This window comes from Amborella trichopoda, chromosome 4, assembly GCF_054954075.1.
Source record: "Amborella trichopoda isolate Santa Cruz 75 chromosome 4, AtrichopodaSantaCruz75HAP2 v2.0, whole genome shotgun sequence".
NCBI classification, from domain to species: Eukaryota; Viridiplantae; Streptophyta; class Magnoliopsida; order Amborellales; family Amborellaceae; genus Amborella; species Amborella trichopoda.
In genome coordinates, this window is record NC_142339.1 from 3,710,836 (window position 1) to 3,727,426 (window position 16,591).

Sequence of the window (16,591 nt, forward strand, 5' to 3'; positions counted from 1 at the left end):
TTTTACACCGAGATTTCAATAAAATACTTTGTGAGTGTATAAATATATTTTATAAAATGATCCAAATAGTTGAACTAAAGCTCAAATGATGATGATGGTTGAGATTTCAATAATTAAATGTGCATTTAATTTTTTAAGCATCAAATATAAGTGTCTTATCTTTAGCTTATTAAGAGGCGGAAGGGGCTAGAGTCGTGGTGGTAGCACTCCACATCCTAGTAACCACATTGTGGTTTCCATTTCCACCACAAACACCGTCCACTAATACATACCTTCAAAAAACGCTAACTCCTAGTCTACTTGAAACAACCGGTGGGGGCTGTTTTCCCCACTGAATTAAGAGGCCCTGAAAACCAATACAACACACATAACCTTTTACATAAATACTAGCCTAATCAACAATCTGTATCCCTATTTCTTTGAAGAATCAGATTTAGTTTTAAACTTTTAATATCAAATGCAAAATATAGATGAAGGTTCATGGTTCCATATATTAATTAGGGTTTTCACGCTACAAGGAAAATTTAGTCATTTTCATTGATTAGGTATACAAATTTGGCCTTTCTAGAAAATGAAACTCCCACGTCACCCCATTTTCAAACCATTGTACCCGGTTTTAAGTCAATGGCAAAACCAACTTGTGGCTCAAGCAAAAGGGCTTCCAAACCCTTGGAAATTCCCTTATGAATTGCCAAATGGAACTCTCTTAAGTCAAAGACTTAATCCTTCAAATAGTCCTCATCCCCCCCCTCTCTGTGAGCATTTCCACCACAAACTCCTTCAACTAATCCCCAAACCTTTTGTCTTAACAAGCTCTCTTTAGCTCCCCATCAAATTCATCCAAAATACGCCCTTTATCAAATTTATCCTGTTATCAAACACGCCTTTTATAAATCATCGAAAATAAGTATATACTTACTGAGGTGTTAATCTTTTTCGAGAAATTAAATCTTTTGAAGATTTTTTTTTGCTAGTCATCCAAGCACTTGCGAGAGGTCGAGCCCGGAATTTTTGAGAACTTGACAAGCATGGGTACTCTTATAGGGCATGTTGCTCCGGGATCGGGATTCTTGCTCATAGGTCTGTGGCATCTCTTCAACCACATCAAGCTCCATGCCTCGAACCCGAGCTCTTACCACTCTTGGCCTTGGTTCCCTTCCACCTTGGTGAGGTACCTTGAGCTCTACTTGATAATGGCCGGGTCGTGGCTATCAATATCCATGGAGCTCTTTATCGGGCCGGAGAGGCATCAACCTCTAGACCCAGACTGGTCCATACCATCATACCATCTCCACAACTTTGAGCACGCGTCCATCTCCTTCTTCTTGTTTCTCTACTCTTTTGTAGCCTATTGCTTCGATCGTTTCGCTATCAAGGTTCATAAGGGGCTTGTAGAGCTGCTCGCTGCACTAGCCTTTGCCCAACAATTGCTATTGTTTCACCTCCACTCAGCTGATCACATGGGAGTTGAGGGCCAATACCACTGGCTCTTGCAACTGGTCATTTTTGTGACACTTGTGACTACTTTGTTGTCTATCCCTTACCCTAAGAGCTTCTTGGTGGGCTTTGTCAGGTCATTTAGCCTTGTTTTCCAAGGGGTCTGGTTCATAGTCATGGGGTTTATGCTTTGGACCCCTAGATTGATCCCAAAGGGCTGTGGCATGAGGCTTGAAGAAGGGCACATGGTTGTTAGGTGTAGGGGCCATGAAGAATTAATTAGGGCTAAATCCTTGGTAAACCTGCAATTCAGTTGGTTTTTGGCTGGGGTGACAGTTTTTGCAGTGGTATTTTATGTGGGTTTGTTGAAAAAGTACGGGGAGAAGATAGAATATGTTGGCTTGGAGCAAGAGGAAGAGGAGGAAGTGCCAAAAAAGCTCGAGCAAAACAGGAGCTTTGTGCATATGGGAGAAGGGATGCCAAAAATTGTGTTGGAAAGATAAAAATGGATGATAATTTTGTGTTTGCTTCAAAGGAAGTTCACCTAAAAGTGCAAAAAAAGTAGCCTATGTACATAGAATAGACCTGTTGTGTGTCACCTGTTTCACAATTTAGTCCCCACAATTTAATCAAATTTAATGAATTAGTGAGGGACCACCATGTGAAGAGTGAAAGGTGGTTGCGTGAGTGGTGAATGGGCTTTTTGAGAGAGAGAGAGAGAGAGTGGGACATTTGTAACATGGAAAGGCCCCATATATTTGCTTCTCATGTTTTAAGGAAGTGCATGTAGCATGGGGTGTAACATTTTTCATTTCTTTGTGTACTGTGGTGATATTGTTGTTTGCATCTTTAATGTGATGAGCAAACCTTTGTGGCCCATTGTATGTTTTTGGTTGTTTTTATAATGGGATATCAATTGATTAAAATCATCCTTAATTGCTATTTTAGCCCTTTTGTGTGGTCAGGTTCTAGAGGATGGACAAAGAAGCTTGCTACTAAATCTTGCTTGCCTAAGCAATGACTTAAATAAGAAATAAACTATGCCAAAATCATTCATCATTGATTAATTGACTAATCTTGGATGATTATGTGTCTTTAAGGCAAGATGCCCTAAAACCCGAAAAGACATTATCTTGCCCATAGATTAATTACTCTTGCATTGTGACTCTCCTCCCTCGTGACCAAAAAAAATCAGATATGGCTCCTAAATTGCCAAGGGCGGGATTCCAATTCAGCCGGTTCTATTTACGTAATTCTCAATAGGGCTGAGATTGGGTCGGATTAGGGGTCCAGATCCACTTGGATCATGATTCGTATCCAAAAAATATACATGAGATCTTGATCAAGATCCACTTAGATCGTGATTCATATCCGAAACGTATACAATATGGATCCAGATCCGTTCAGATCCAAATTTAAAAAGTATACATAAGATTTGGATCTGGATCCGATCAATCCAAACATATATTTTATATATTATTTTAAGTTTATAAAATAATATGTAACAAAAAAACTATATAATATATATGTACATATGTAAAATAATACAATATATTGATAGCTAGGTCTGCCAACTTGGACCACCATGATTTTGAAACCACAAATAGAAGAATTGGGGCAACTTCTGTTGTTCAAATCCAAATTGCCCACTTCTTAATCCTTGATTGAGGCGGTTCCAAGTCGAATTGGGATGACTTCCGGTTTCGAGTCCAAATTTTCCACTTTTTAATCATTGATTGAAGCGGTTCTCTTCAAGCGGTTCCAAGTCAGATCGACAATTATGGAACCTCTGAACCCATAGATTAATTAATCCTGCTGCGTGACTCTCTCACACTATTTGTTGAAAAGAAAATTGGGCTCCACTCAAGTTTGGCCATTGGGCTAAAATCATTATAATCACTTTATAAAACTCTTTAGTGTGGTTCCACACAATAAAACCACATTGTCCCCCATCTGTCTGGAGTAACAACTTTCATCATCCAAAATTATTAATTACTCTATTATATACCATAAATATCAGATCTATCCCTATCCCCATCCCTATCTTCAATGTTGCACCTACCTATGAATCTTCAAGGTGCATCAACTTTGCCCCCCTTGAGAGGGACCGCTTATTTTTTAAAATGACAACAATACGCTCACTCTTGGGTCCCCAAAAGGTCCAAAGCTAGCACAAGAGAAGGTGTCCCTGTCACTTCCACCGTCAAATGAGGGCTGTGCGCCTGTCAAAATAAGTCTCACTTAATAACTCATCGAAAATTGTAACTTAATAACTCATCAAAAATATTAATTCAAGTGGTGGAAAACCTTTACGTCGATCATCTTGACTTAAACATTATAGTTGTAAAAAAAAAAAGATTTCAAGCAATAAAGATAGTGTATATTGTAACAAACGATCTATACTTTTTATTTTGCCCAAAAGTTAAATACTTATGAACCCACAAGATATGTACACTTTTTTAATTTCAAATTTATGTTGGAATTTGATTTTAGAACCATCTTGAAGATTTTCGTTACTGAGACTGCTTTCTGGATGAGGATTTGAGATGAGGCTTTATTTTGTTTTCATAAAACTAAGCTTTATAGAAACTTCATCTATGTAGAATATAGTGAAGATCAAAAGATTGCTTATTGGGTTCAGTTTACATAAGGTGTTAGCATTAAATAATCAAAGTAAAAACACACATGATAGATAAGGGTGGTAATGGGACGGGTGGCCGGGCCCGGCTCAGTCAACCTAGCCCTAAAAAACAAAGGCTTAAGTCACAAAATGTAGCTTGAGGGCTACACCAGACTATGCAACCATGGTCTGAGGGTAGGCTTGGGCCGCCCTAGGGGGCTAGGGCCAAGGCTGGCCCGCCCAGGCATGACCTATTGCCAGATTGATAGATTTAATTTAGGTGCTAGAAACTTTTGGACGGACTGAAATTTTATTTTTGTTGTTATTTATAAAATTTAAAAGTTCAAAAAATAATTTAAATCGAGCTGATCCTAAACAATTGAAAAATATTGAAAAGAGACAGTCCAAATAATGTATTGAAACTAGACATCTTTAGGTCAAGATTATTAGGTTTGGTGATAGTCAAAATCACCGTACTTATGTTTTATTAGAAAATTAAGGGTATTATGAAAAAAGAAAAGGGATTTATTAGGGACTAAGAAAGAAGCTCAAATAATCTCTATAAGAGGGGATTAAAGATAACATAATACTCATCCTTTTGAGGATCATCCAATTGGGAAGTTATGGAAAGAAATCTCCAAGATGGAGATGAGTTTCTAAAAGAAAGAGACGTGGCTTTTGAGATAGAGGCGGTATTCTCATGGGTTTTGGGTTAGTAAGACTTCCACTTCTAGAGAAAAAATCGCTCGATAACTCTCGATGTTATATTTCTGGTAGCAGTGTTGCGGTAGGAAAGATGATATTGATCAATGGTGTTGTTTAAGAGGGAGAACGAGTTTAGAAAGAAAAATCGGGAAGGTTTTTTACTGATGTTTAGAGAGAGGTATATATTTGGTAACTCAAAACTGTAATCTTCATTGTGATAGTGGGGTTCTAGCTGTCAAGGTTGTGAATATAGCCCTACGAGGTGAAACACGTAAATCGTATGTTGTTATGGTGTGTTATTTATATTTGTTTTATTTCTCACACTCGATTTATAATGGTATTCATCTACTTCACATTTAGCCAATCATGTTCACGATATTGGGTGGGATCCCGGTATTTAGAATTCCCAATTCCGCAAGCTAGGAGCTCCCGAGAACCCTACAAAGATTATCAATTTGAGGGTTTTCGGTACAAAAATAACTTTTATTGGTGGCTTTTTTAGGTGTACCATTTTTCTAAAATTAATGCTTTATATATAATTTCTTTCCAAAAGAAAAACAAACTCCTTGTTTTGAGAAGTAAAAGAAAAACAAAAAATAACTTTTCACCCCAGCTGTAATGGGCAGCTGCAACACGTTTGATGATCTCCTTTGTGAGAGTTTAGGGCTTTGGGGTTCAATGATTTCTTCTTAAAAGTAGCTAATGGTGAGTTTCGTGTAGCTAAGCAATCCTCCCTTAATAATCTTACTTGGGTGCAGTTTGCATACGGACGCATCCGTAGGTGTCGAGGTAAGGTGCACCTTCAAATTTTATCATGGTATATAAATTTTGATGTAAAATGTTTTTAAGATTATCTCAAAATCTATTTTTATATCTAATTATAAAATTTTAAATTTAAAAAATAGTTAAAATCAAGTAGATTATAAACATATGAATATCTGGAAAATGGATGGTGTGGATAATATGTTGTAAAATGCACTATTTCTGAGATTTAATATTTTCTTTTTTTTTTCATATTCGTACATCCTGATATCAAGATGATCAATCAAAGGGTTTTTCAACATTAAAACTACCTTTTCCAATGGATTTTTGAGGGGCATCCATAGTTCTACATTATAAGGTAGCATCTTTATATAAACTTTTTCCATCTTACTTTAAGCATACAATTTTTTTTCTTTTGGAAGTTTGCATTTTTTATATTTTTAACTTTTTTTTTTCTGCTAAAATACTCAACACTACTCCAGTTGAGTTACTCAGACTGAGCCCAAGAACTCAGCTTGAGCTTGGCCTGAGTACTCGGCTCGAGTCGACGTTTCCAACATTGGACTAACTGGTTTGATCTTGAAAACACTGGTTCTAGAGTTGGGTTAAGTGGCTTTGAAGATTTTAGAAGTTTAGATTTGCTTGGCTGCTGGAGGTGCTTGTGTCAATTTCTATTAAAAAAAAAAAAAAACAAAGGGTTGGTATTGGATCCACATGCTGTGGAAGCTTCAAAGGTTCATAAGCACCTTTTAGTGGTTTGGATTGAGCCAAAAATAATTTTTTTTTATTTCTATTTTCTTATTTAAAAATTATATTAATTTGAAATTTGGGATCTAGCTTCATTTTCATAATTAGGATTGAATTAAAATAATAATAAAAAAATTGATTAAAAAATGTTGGTCATAATAAATTTAATGGTATTTTAGTTAGTTTATTATTTAAAATATTTTTAATTATTTTAATTAGTTATCTCTATAAACTAACCCTACATTCTCAAATTTAGCTAAATATATTATTTAAATAAAAAATAAAATATGAAAGATGGAAGGACCATGTGGACGAGATACTTTTCCAAAATAAAAAAACCTTTTGTCAATTTAAGGTCAATATTGGTATTTTTCTAATTTTCATATACAAAATGGCGACTTTAAACAAATTAGTTATACATATATATTTCTAATAATCGGACATAGTTGGAAGTAGTGAAAAAAGACATAAACACTTGTGGTGTCAATGAGGAAATAGTTCTTAATAGAACAAACTATTGGACTAAAGTTCGTGTAGCGACCCCAATTGAGAAGGGGCTCTCATGATGATGTATTTTGACAATTTTGTTGTGAATTTAGAACGTGTTCGAAAGAGTACGCAATTAAGACAAATATTTGATGTGACTTGAAAAATAAATTAGTGCCCAAAATTGTTACAATGGCCCGCTTGCTTACATAGACAAACTTAAATTGTTTTAGAGACGAGTGCAAGAATAGGGAACATTGAAGTCATTAAAGTTAAAAAAACAAGGAACATATTGATGTGAGGGCTGGGATGAGTGTACGTTTGCCACTAAAAAAAAGCAAGAATTTAGCGTTGATTGCACATTTTCTATTTTTGAATGGGCTTGTAGATTACCAGGGCTTGTTTGTATACGTACATTATCAATGAGAATTCACACTTTCAATAAAAATAATCTTGATAATGAATTACACATTATTTGACAGTCTCCATCATAAAGTTCTTCAAGATGAACTTATATTTAGTTTCACATATAAGTTGTCTTTTTGAAAAGTTGTTTTTACTTAAAAGTAATTTGTTGAAAGGCCCATGGTTTTAGCCAAAAACAGTAAATAATATTTGAAAATTTGAGAAAAAATAACTAATTAAAGATTATGCATAATATAAAGTAAGTACGAAATAACTAACAAAATAACATAATGCTGAAAACATTAGTTTTAAATAAGATAGTACGTTCTAGATAAATGTAATTATCATCCAAATAAGCCATTGACAATTTACTTATAGTACAAGAAGGTCATAGTCTCTCCTAGGCATCATATTGAAATCAGATGGCTAGGATTATGTCACAAAATTCGAGAAATTTTTTATTAGGTTATGAGCTTCGTGATTAACAAATCCTTAGCTGCCAAATTCCAAGTCTAATGGCTAAGAATGAATGTGATTTCACACAAATAGTAAATGATCTTATTATATACTTCTTCTTTTTGAAATGATGAAACTTGAAAGTTAATAATTAAACCAAATCTAGTGTACTGCATCATAATTTCCTTATATGGCATGGTTTGCATAAGGTTACCTAAACAATCCAATTAAGGCGCACCTCTAAATTTCATCATAAATATAAATTTGATATAAAAAATTCTTAGGATGGTTTGATAATCTATTTTCATTTCTAATTATAAAATTTGAAATTCTAAAAATAGTTCAAATCAAGTAAATCTATAAATACATAAAAATATTAAAAATGAACAGTCCACATAATGTGTTGCAAGATATACTACTTCGTGGACTCGAAATCTTTTTTTTCTTTTCATATTCATATATCTTAATGACGAGATGTTCAACTAGAGTGTTTTCCAACATCCAAACAACCTAATATTTTTCTACTTTTTATATTCCATTCAGATCTTAGCCATCCAATAGAAATATGGACAGAGAGAGGGACCCACTAAAATACTCTAATGGTAACTACACAGTACACAAGCACTTATCACTATCCATTGTATGGTATTCCATCGTCAATGAACAATATATTGCTTGCTTATAATGTATGATCTCTCCAAAAAAAATCAATATTTTACTTGTACGGCACATTTTCCTTCCATCATAATCCAATCTTGGATAGCTATAATTTACATGATTCTAATTGTTATCAAGACCATATAGATCGTATTGTTGTTTTCTTCACATTTTATAAAGGGGGCGGTTAGTACAGAGTTGAGGCTCTAAACAATCAAAATAAAGCACATCTTCAAATAGCGTTAAGAAATGTGGTTTTAATATTGAAAATTTTTGTGATAGCCTTTAAAGCTTCAAAAAACAGTGAAGATCGGGCAGATCTATGAAATCTTGAAAATTGATAATCCAAAATTGCGTTACAAAAAGCACTATATCGAAAACTTGAAATCTATTTTTTGCTCTAGTCCATGCATCTTGATGTCGAGATGATCGGTTTGAGGATATTTGGGTATCAAAACAATCTCTTTTAGTGAATTTTTTTAAATAAGTTTTAATTTGATTGTTTAAAGCATCGGCTCCGTATAAACTTTTCCGATTATAAAAGCTTGATTTATTTACAAGGCCAAGGAAATAGGACGATGCCTATTCAAAAAGGATTGGCGAACAATTTTTTTTTTAAGAGAGAGAAAGAGAACCATTTTCTATTGTAGAAATATGTCAAGTGAGTCGCACTTTTTTTTTTTAGAGAGAGAAAGAGAACCATTTTCTATTGTAGAAATATGTCAAGTGAGTCGCTGATAGAGAGAGAGAGAACAATTTTCTATTGTAGAAATATGTCAAGTGAGTCGCTGATAGAGAGAAAAAGAGAACCATTTTCTATTGTAGAAATATGTCAAGTGAGTCGCTGATAGAGAAAGAAAGAGAACCATTTTCTATTGTAGAAATATGTCAAGTGAGTCGCTGATAGAGAGAGCAAGAGAACCATTATCTATTTTAGCGTAGCATGTGCCCGCGATAGCATACTGTATAATAACTACATTGGATAAAAGAGTTATTTGGGAGGATTTTTTGTAGGGTTAGGTTTGCATAAGGTGCCCATCTTATATTGTACAAGGCACACCTCTAAATTTTACCAAAAAGTGTAGTTATGTTGTCAGAAACCTTACAATGGCTTGAAAATACATGTTTAGCCATAATTATGAATTTTCAAAACCGGTATTGATCTAACACATCTATAAATATGTGAAAATTTCGAAAATAGACCGTCCAAATAACTTGTTACAAGATATACTATTTTAGGACTTAAAATTCTTCTTTTATATATATATATATATATATATATATATATATATATATATATATATATAGAAAAAGCTAATAATAGTTGGGGCAGCTATAATGAATAGTAATATAAATGGAATCCCAGCCGTCATATCTTCATCATGTGGTTCAGAATGCATATCACTATATGAATTTTAATATATATTTTTTTAGAAATCGGATCATAATGAAATTTTAGCCGTGTGTACTAAAAAATAATGCTCACAATTTAAAATATATAAAAAAAAAATCTCAAAATATAAAATAATTTGATCATTTTAAATTATTGAAAATAATTTTTTTATATTTTTATATGGTGCGCAATAGTGTTAGGTATATACACCCAAAATTTCATCTTAATCATATTTATAGAAAAAATTAAAATTAAAATAATGATAGTATTTTGAACCACTCGATGAAGATCTGACGGCTGGGATTCCACCTTTATTACTATTTATTATAGCTGCCCAGCTATTATAATGTTTACTATATTTATATATATCGAGGTCTGAAGATTTTCCAACTTGAGAATACTCTTCTTTATTGGATTTTTGAAGTGTACCTAACTTTTATAGTATAAGGTCGCAAAAACTTTTTCTTCTTAAATTTATTTGAAACTTTGGAATCCAGTGAAGAACTACAAGGACACTTAAATCTTGCCCTCCAAAAAGTGGAGGGCCATGTTCAACTCCGGAGTGTCATTTTTTAGGGACACAGAAAATTTTCTTTTTCTTGAGATTGGTCGCTAGATTCAAGAGATAAAGTTCGCGAAGTATGAAATTCAAGAGACACTCTTAGGTTGGCTTTGACCCAATGAAGGAGTAAATAGATAATATGCTCCAGAAAGTCATTTCAAAGCAATTTTTTTTTATAAAGGTAGAATAAAATTTTTTACAAAAACGTGTGTTGAGTGTTGATAATTATCGAAACCAAATATTGGTTTCCTATCTTGTATATTGCAAGATATTAAATTTTTTATATTGAATTTCCTATTATGTGAGATTATGATTACCGTGAGATTGTTTCTTAAAAGACAAGAAATGTAATTCTATAAATCTCTAGTAAATCAAAGAAACCCCTACGAATGAAATGCTGTTCAACTTTCTTTGGATGTAGGCATCATTGTCGAATCGCATATATGTTGTGACGAAATACTTCTTTTCTCTATTTTTTTTTTATTGCAACCTTTACATGATTTCAAAGCATGCTGATCCATCTCTATCAATCTCAACTCGATAAGAGCAATCTCCGACTGCTTTGCAGCTTTTCGTTTCGAAAACCCGCATAAGAACTCTGCTCTCGATTCTATCTCCAGAGAAGTTAGTTTCTCAACTTTCCTATTCATCCAACTCTCGAATTGTTCCTCGCACTTTTGTGCGCGGGTGAAAAGGCCACGAGTTGTTGTCGATATTTTTTCTTGCACGAGCTTTGTGCACCCTTGGTATTACTGCACCCATGAAAACGCCTTGCCGATCTTGTTTCTTGTACAAGCTTTGTGCACTCCGTTGATTGCTTCATCTCTTAAGCTTATTGATCAAAATTTACTTTTCTCACCAAAAGGTGAAGATAGGAGTAAAATTCCTTAGGAGAGTTTTGTGTGAGGTCAACGTATACTTGTTGTGATGAAGACAACAATGTTGTTTGCAGTATTGAACATGATGCTTGCTATTTAAGGGAGGCATACCCATCCCCAATTTCTATTTTATGTGCAAGGACTCTGGAAAATTCCAGAAATTGCTTCAAGTCTCCTCTCTTTTGACAGCTTAATAGGCTGTCATTGTAACATGTGATTCATGCACGCATATGTTATTGTTTCTGATTGAGGCGTCTTCTACTCTTTAATTCAGTTTTACTGATTAGGTTAGTTTCCTGGCTCTCTTTATCTCTTAGTAATGGTAGATTCAGAACCTACCTCAATATAAGAAAATTTATTATCTTGTAATTTACAAGATAGGAAATCCAAGTGAATAAAGAGCTATGACATCAACTGCCAGTAAATTGATGTGGCTAAAATACCTACTTCGAGATATGGGGTTCCCAACGGTTAATCCAATAGAGATGTTATGTGATAATCAAGCAGATATGCATATTGCCTCCAATCCAGTTTTTCATGAAGAACCAATCACATAGAAGTCAATGAAAAATCATTAGTACTCAACTTGTAGACATGTTTACAAAAGCTATTGCAAAGGCAAAGAGCAATCAGATACTGTCTAAGTTGGGCTCCATTGATATCTACACACCAATTTGAGGGGGACTATTGACAATTATAAAAACCAAATATTAGGTTTCCTATCTTGTATATTACAAGATATTAAATTTCTTATATTGAGTTTCCTATTATGTGGGATTACTATTGTAGTGAGATTGTTTCATAAAAAGCAAAAATTATAACTCTATAAATCTCTGGTAGACCAGAGTAATCCCTATGAATGAAATATTGGTTTACGTTCCGTGGACATAGGCACTATTGCCGAACTACGTATATGTTGTATCGATCTATTTCTCTTCTCTATTTTTTTTATTGCAACTTCCATACTGATAGAGAAAAAGAAAGATCACAAATGCAAGCAATTGTTAACCTCACCGGTGGAAAAACGTCAAAATGGTGCTCTCCTAACACCCCTTTGAAGCTTCCAAAATTTATGTACATAATATCTCGAGTCTTCACAATATTGAGTTCAAAGCATCACTTCTTGTATTGCATCTCTTCCCTTCAAGGTAAGGCCTTTTAACAAAATTTATCCCATAGTTATCAAAACTGGACCAAATTGGTGGTTTGATTGTCCATATGGTAGATCGGTGTCTTAGCTGGTCAGATCTAAGGTAAAATTTTGATTTTGTGTAAAATCATCAAACCTATCATTTGACAGGTTTTGGCTGCTCGAACTAATTGATTTTAAATGGTTCAGCTAGCTAAATGGAGTTGGGCAAATCTTTTTAATACTTTTTATATTTTAAAATTATTATTTTTATTTTTCTTTCTTTTATTTAAAATCCAGTCCAGCTGGTTCAACCAAACGTTAGACCAGTCTTGACTAGATCAAACCCCTTTGCTAATTTAATAATTGATTTCATCTTGATACTTTAATTTATCTCCATTGATTGGACGGCAAAACCATTACTTTCTATCTATAATTGTCCCTTTGTTTTTAACTTTTAACATAGGATAATTACAAGACTTAATTATTTAGTATGCGTTAGCCTTAGGTAACAACGCTGGACAAATGAGGACAGATGCAAGAGTGTCTCTTGTGAATTGTCTAGAATGTATATGGTGATTCTCTATAGGTAACATGTTAGGGGAAATGTCAAAATGAAGAACTTGTGGCTCTTTCTGAGGTGTTATGAGGTGGTCTCCGGGCTTAAATTCATTATGGACATGACCATGGAATGGGGCTGTGGAGCTGATAACTTGCCCATACTATTTGGGAGCCTTTGTAGGAGAGATTCCGCAAAAAATTAGACTTATGGAAGGCTAAATACTTCCTCTTATAGGGCAGATCGCGCTTATTAAGTTTACCATGTCAACCTGTATACATACGATATTGTCTTTGTTCCGTATAAAGCCTGTAGAAGCAATGTTTAGGGCGCATGTGTAGGGCACACCAAGGCATCAAGAAATTTCATCTGGTAAGTTGGGTTAGGTGAAATTGGCACTGGAAAGCTCAAACCCATGAAATTGGCCTTGCTACGAAGTGGTCGTGGCATTATGCCATCAAGCCTAATCATCTATGGAAACAGACCATCATCCGTAAATATTGGGCTGGGTGAGGTGGGCATCAGGTCAAGAGCCTCACTGCCGGGTCCAGGAGCCACATGATTCTTGTTAAGAAGATCATTAAAATATTTAAAAATATTTTATTTTTTAAGGAGAGAGAAAATGTTGTGAAAATGGGTCATCCATTTTAGGATATAAAGAATTTGTGTTAGATCTAGGCTCTAGAGGCACTTGTTCAATCTTAAATTTTGTAGATTATGTTATTATCACCATATGAATAATTTGGAGAAAAAGAAAGTGATTTTGAATTCTCAAAGAGCTAGATCTAACCATCCATGGAATAGACATGTACTTATTGAATCCCCCCATAAAAAAAAGTATGAGAAAAAGATCATATGTAAGATCTTCCTTCTTTGGAGCTTATAGGGGTATTTTAGTTATTTCATTTTATTAAATTAATTTTTTTAATATTTTTATAAGAGTATAAAGGTCAGAAGAATGGATGGTAGCGTTTGAGTGTAATTTGAGACACTAAAAAATAAAATTAAAATAAATATAATTTATTAAAAAGTGGGACTTGAGTATATAGAGGGATATTTTAAAATTCTAATAATAAAATGGGGGCTTTTTGTAAATTTCCTCAAGAAATGGACGTGCATTTTATAATGGTGTGGTTTATATAAGGATGAGGCCCTAAACAATAAAAGTAAGGCATACCTTCAAATAGTACCAAAATAATCTATTGTAGCGACAAAAATCTTTATGATGCCCTAAAAATTTATTTTCATATCTAATTATAAAACTTAAAGATTCGAGTATAGTATAGATCGAGCAAATCTATGAGCACTCAAAAATCTTGAAAATTGATGGTCTAGATAATACACTACAAGGTGCACTATTTCCAAGACTTGAAATCTATTTTTTCTCATGTCCATACATCTTGAGTCGGGATGATAGAAATGAGAATTTTTGACATCGAAACAACCTCTTCTAGTGAATTTTTAAGGTGCGCCTTAATTTGAGTTTTTTAAAAAAAAAAATTAAGGTGCGCCGAAATTTGATTGTTTAGGCCTCACCCTTGTATAAACTTTTCCCAATAAAAAGAAGCCTAAAATATTGCTTATTTTAATCTACGAGGAAGCAAGAACAACCCATCTGATTTTAGGGTCTCAATAATCGTATGGCAGTTTTTGCATCTCCAAGCTAATGTTTTATTTGAGGAGAAATTTTTGGAGTTGCTTTTGTAAATAAAATTTAATTTGAGACTCCAAAAATGTCCAAATCCCTTAATTCCATTGCCGATAATTGATGGCTTAGATTTTTGTAATAGCAATGGATTTGGAGAATTTCGGAGCTCCAAGTAATTCCCTTTTTTAGGTGATATAGGCGGTTTTGTAGGGGTGGTAACGGGTCGGGTCCAAAAATGGCATCCATACCCGCACCCATCGGATCCCGGGTCTATCCGTTGGGTCTCAGGTTTGATCAGGTCCATTGCTATCTTATGACTATGAGCTTTTTTCTTTTTCTTTTTTTCTCTTCTATTTTTTACAATCATATACCCATATTATTGACAACAAGGTCACAACCATTCGCTATTAGATTTCAAGCCGTTTGAATTGGCGTTCAATATCTAAAGATGACTGTAAGTTCTTATTGTATACAATTCTTCATACACCCAAACGAATAGGGCTTAAAGTAAAATATTTTGTCACTAACAGTTTACTGATACAGGTCGGATCCAATTGGACCTAGACTCGGATAGTGTTCAGGTCCAAGTTTTGGAACCGGACTTGACCCGTCGGGTCCAAAAGTTAGACCCATACCCGGACCCGAGGTCGGGTCTAACCATCGAGTCTTGGGTCTATTAAGGTCCATTGCCACCCCTATGGTCTTGTAAGCAATTGGCCTATATTAGAGAATAATTTTTTGCTTGATGCATAGAATATAGCGTATTGATACTCTACATAAAGTTCTTTCAGATTTTTATGATAGATGCATTTATTTCATTGACCATGTTCAAACTTCAAAAGAAATTTTTTCGAACTATATTGTAACAAATTATCTAGACCATCCATTTCACCTTAAATTAAGTATTCATAAATCCGCAAGATTTGTACATTTTTTTTAGTTTCCATTTTTATTGTAGGTGTTGGAAATTGATTTTAGAGCCATCATAGAGATTTCGTTGCAAAAAGAGCTTTCCGGTCAAAAATTTGAGGTGAGGCTTTATTTTGTTATCATAAAGCCTAGGCCTTATAAAATTTTATCAAGTAAAATATAAGTTTTACTTATCTGCAAAAGCATAAGTTTTACTTATCTGCATAGAAAAATGGCTTAGATTCAATTAATTTTGTTTGATTTATACCAGTGATAAAAACTCGATTTCAACTCAAAAGACCTCACTGAATGAACACGCTTGCCCACTTACCTTGTTGAATAAATTAAAAAAAAATAGATTTGCATGAGTTTTCTAGTGTGTGTGTATGTTGTTTTATCACACTAGCATTTTATCAACAAATATTTCTAGCTTTTTGAAAATTTTAAGTTAGCCGACTTTTTCCATATCAACAATGTTGTTTTGTCAATACACGAGTCAGCCATCAAATTCAAAGTTCTTGAACACGGATTTATACACAAGTACTATGTTTTGCCTAGATTTATGAGATTTGATCAATTATTTTGACTTTTTCATTGTTTTTTATTTATTTATGGGATTGTCTATAAATAGACCATTTACCTTTTGTGCATCGAGGTCACATTCATTCTTATATCTTAAGTTTCAAAATGGGCCTTTAAGTTTCAAAATGGATGGTTGTAAGAGTGTCAAACACAAAGTTCCAAAAAAAAAAATTGCTCAAACTTTGTGACTCACCCCAATCCATCAACTCCAAATTACCTCATCTTGAATCTAAATCCATTTTGGTTTAATCAAGGTGAGAACCCATTGGTAGATGGAAGACTTTCCAATAAGAGCTCAATCGAGCGATGTCAAATTGTTGGGATAAGGCTCCGATAATAATGATGATGAAGTCCTATCGAATGTCAAATGTAAATTTCTTTGTTCGTTCTTTAGACTTCAGCTCAACGGTAGGCATGTTGGAGTTTGAGTAATAGAAGTCAACGGTCCGAACGCTCTGAAGTTATCTCATGAACATACCTGCCCTTTTAATATAAACTCCTCACTCAAGCTCTATCCACTAAAAGTTCCTCCATTGCTTTCCAGTAAGGCTCAGTAGTGCTCTATCAACCCTTAATTCCTTCTTGGGTTGAGTTTTCCCATCTAAAAACTAAAGCTTTTTCTAAGACAAGATCAAGACTCTGTAGCTTTGTTATAG

At 34.0% G+C, this 16,591-nt stretch overlaps 1 protein-coding gene across 1 annotated transcript; it reads left to right on the plus strand.

Moving 5' to 3' along the window:
• Positions 1-518: 518 nt before the first annotated feature.
• Positions 519-2,353, plus strand: LOC18439335 (uncharacterized). The gene has a single exon (XM_006849502.3). It carries the CDS (start codon positions 1,029-1,031, stop codon positions 1,938-1,940), a length of 912 nt encoding a protein of 303 aa, XP_006849565.1. The 5' UTR covers positions 519-1,028; the 3' UTR covers positions 1,941-2,353.
• The last annotated feature ends 14,238 nt before the right edge of the window (positions 2,354-16,591 follow it).

Excerpts from the sequence above, each read along its gene's own strand:
- LOC18439335 (XM_006849502.3), top strand. The coding sequence starts at position 1,029 with ATGGGTACTCTTATAGGGCATGTTGCTCCGGGATCGGGATTCTTGCTC.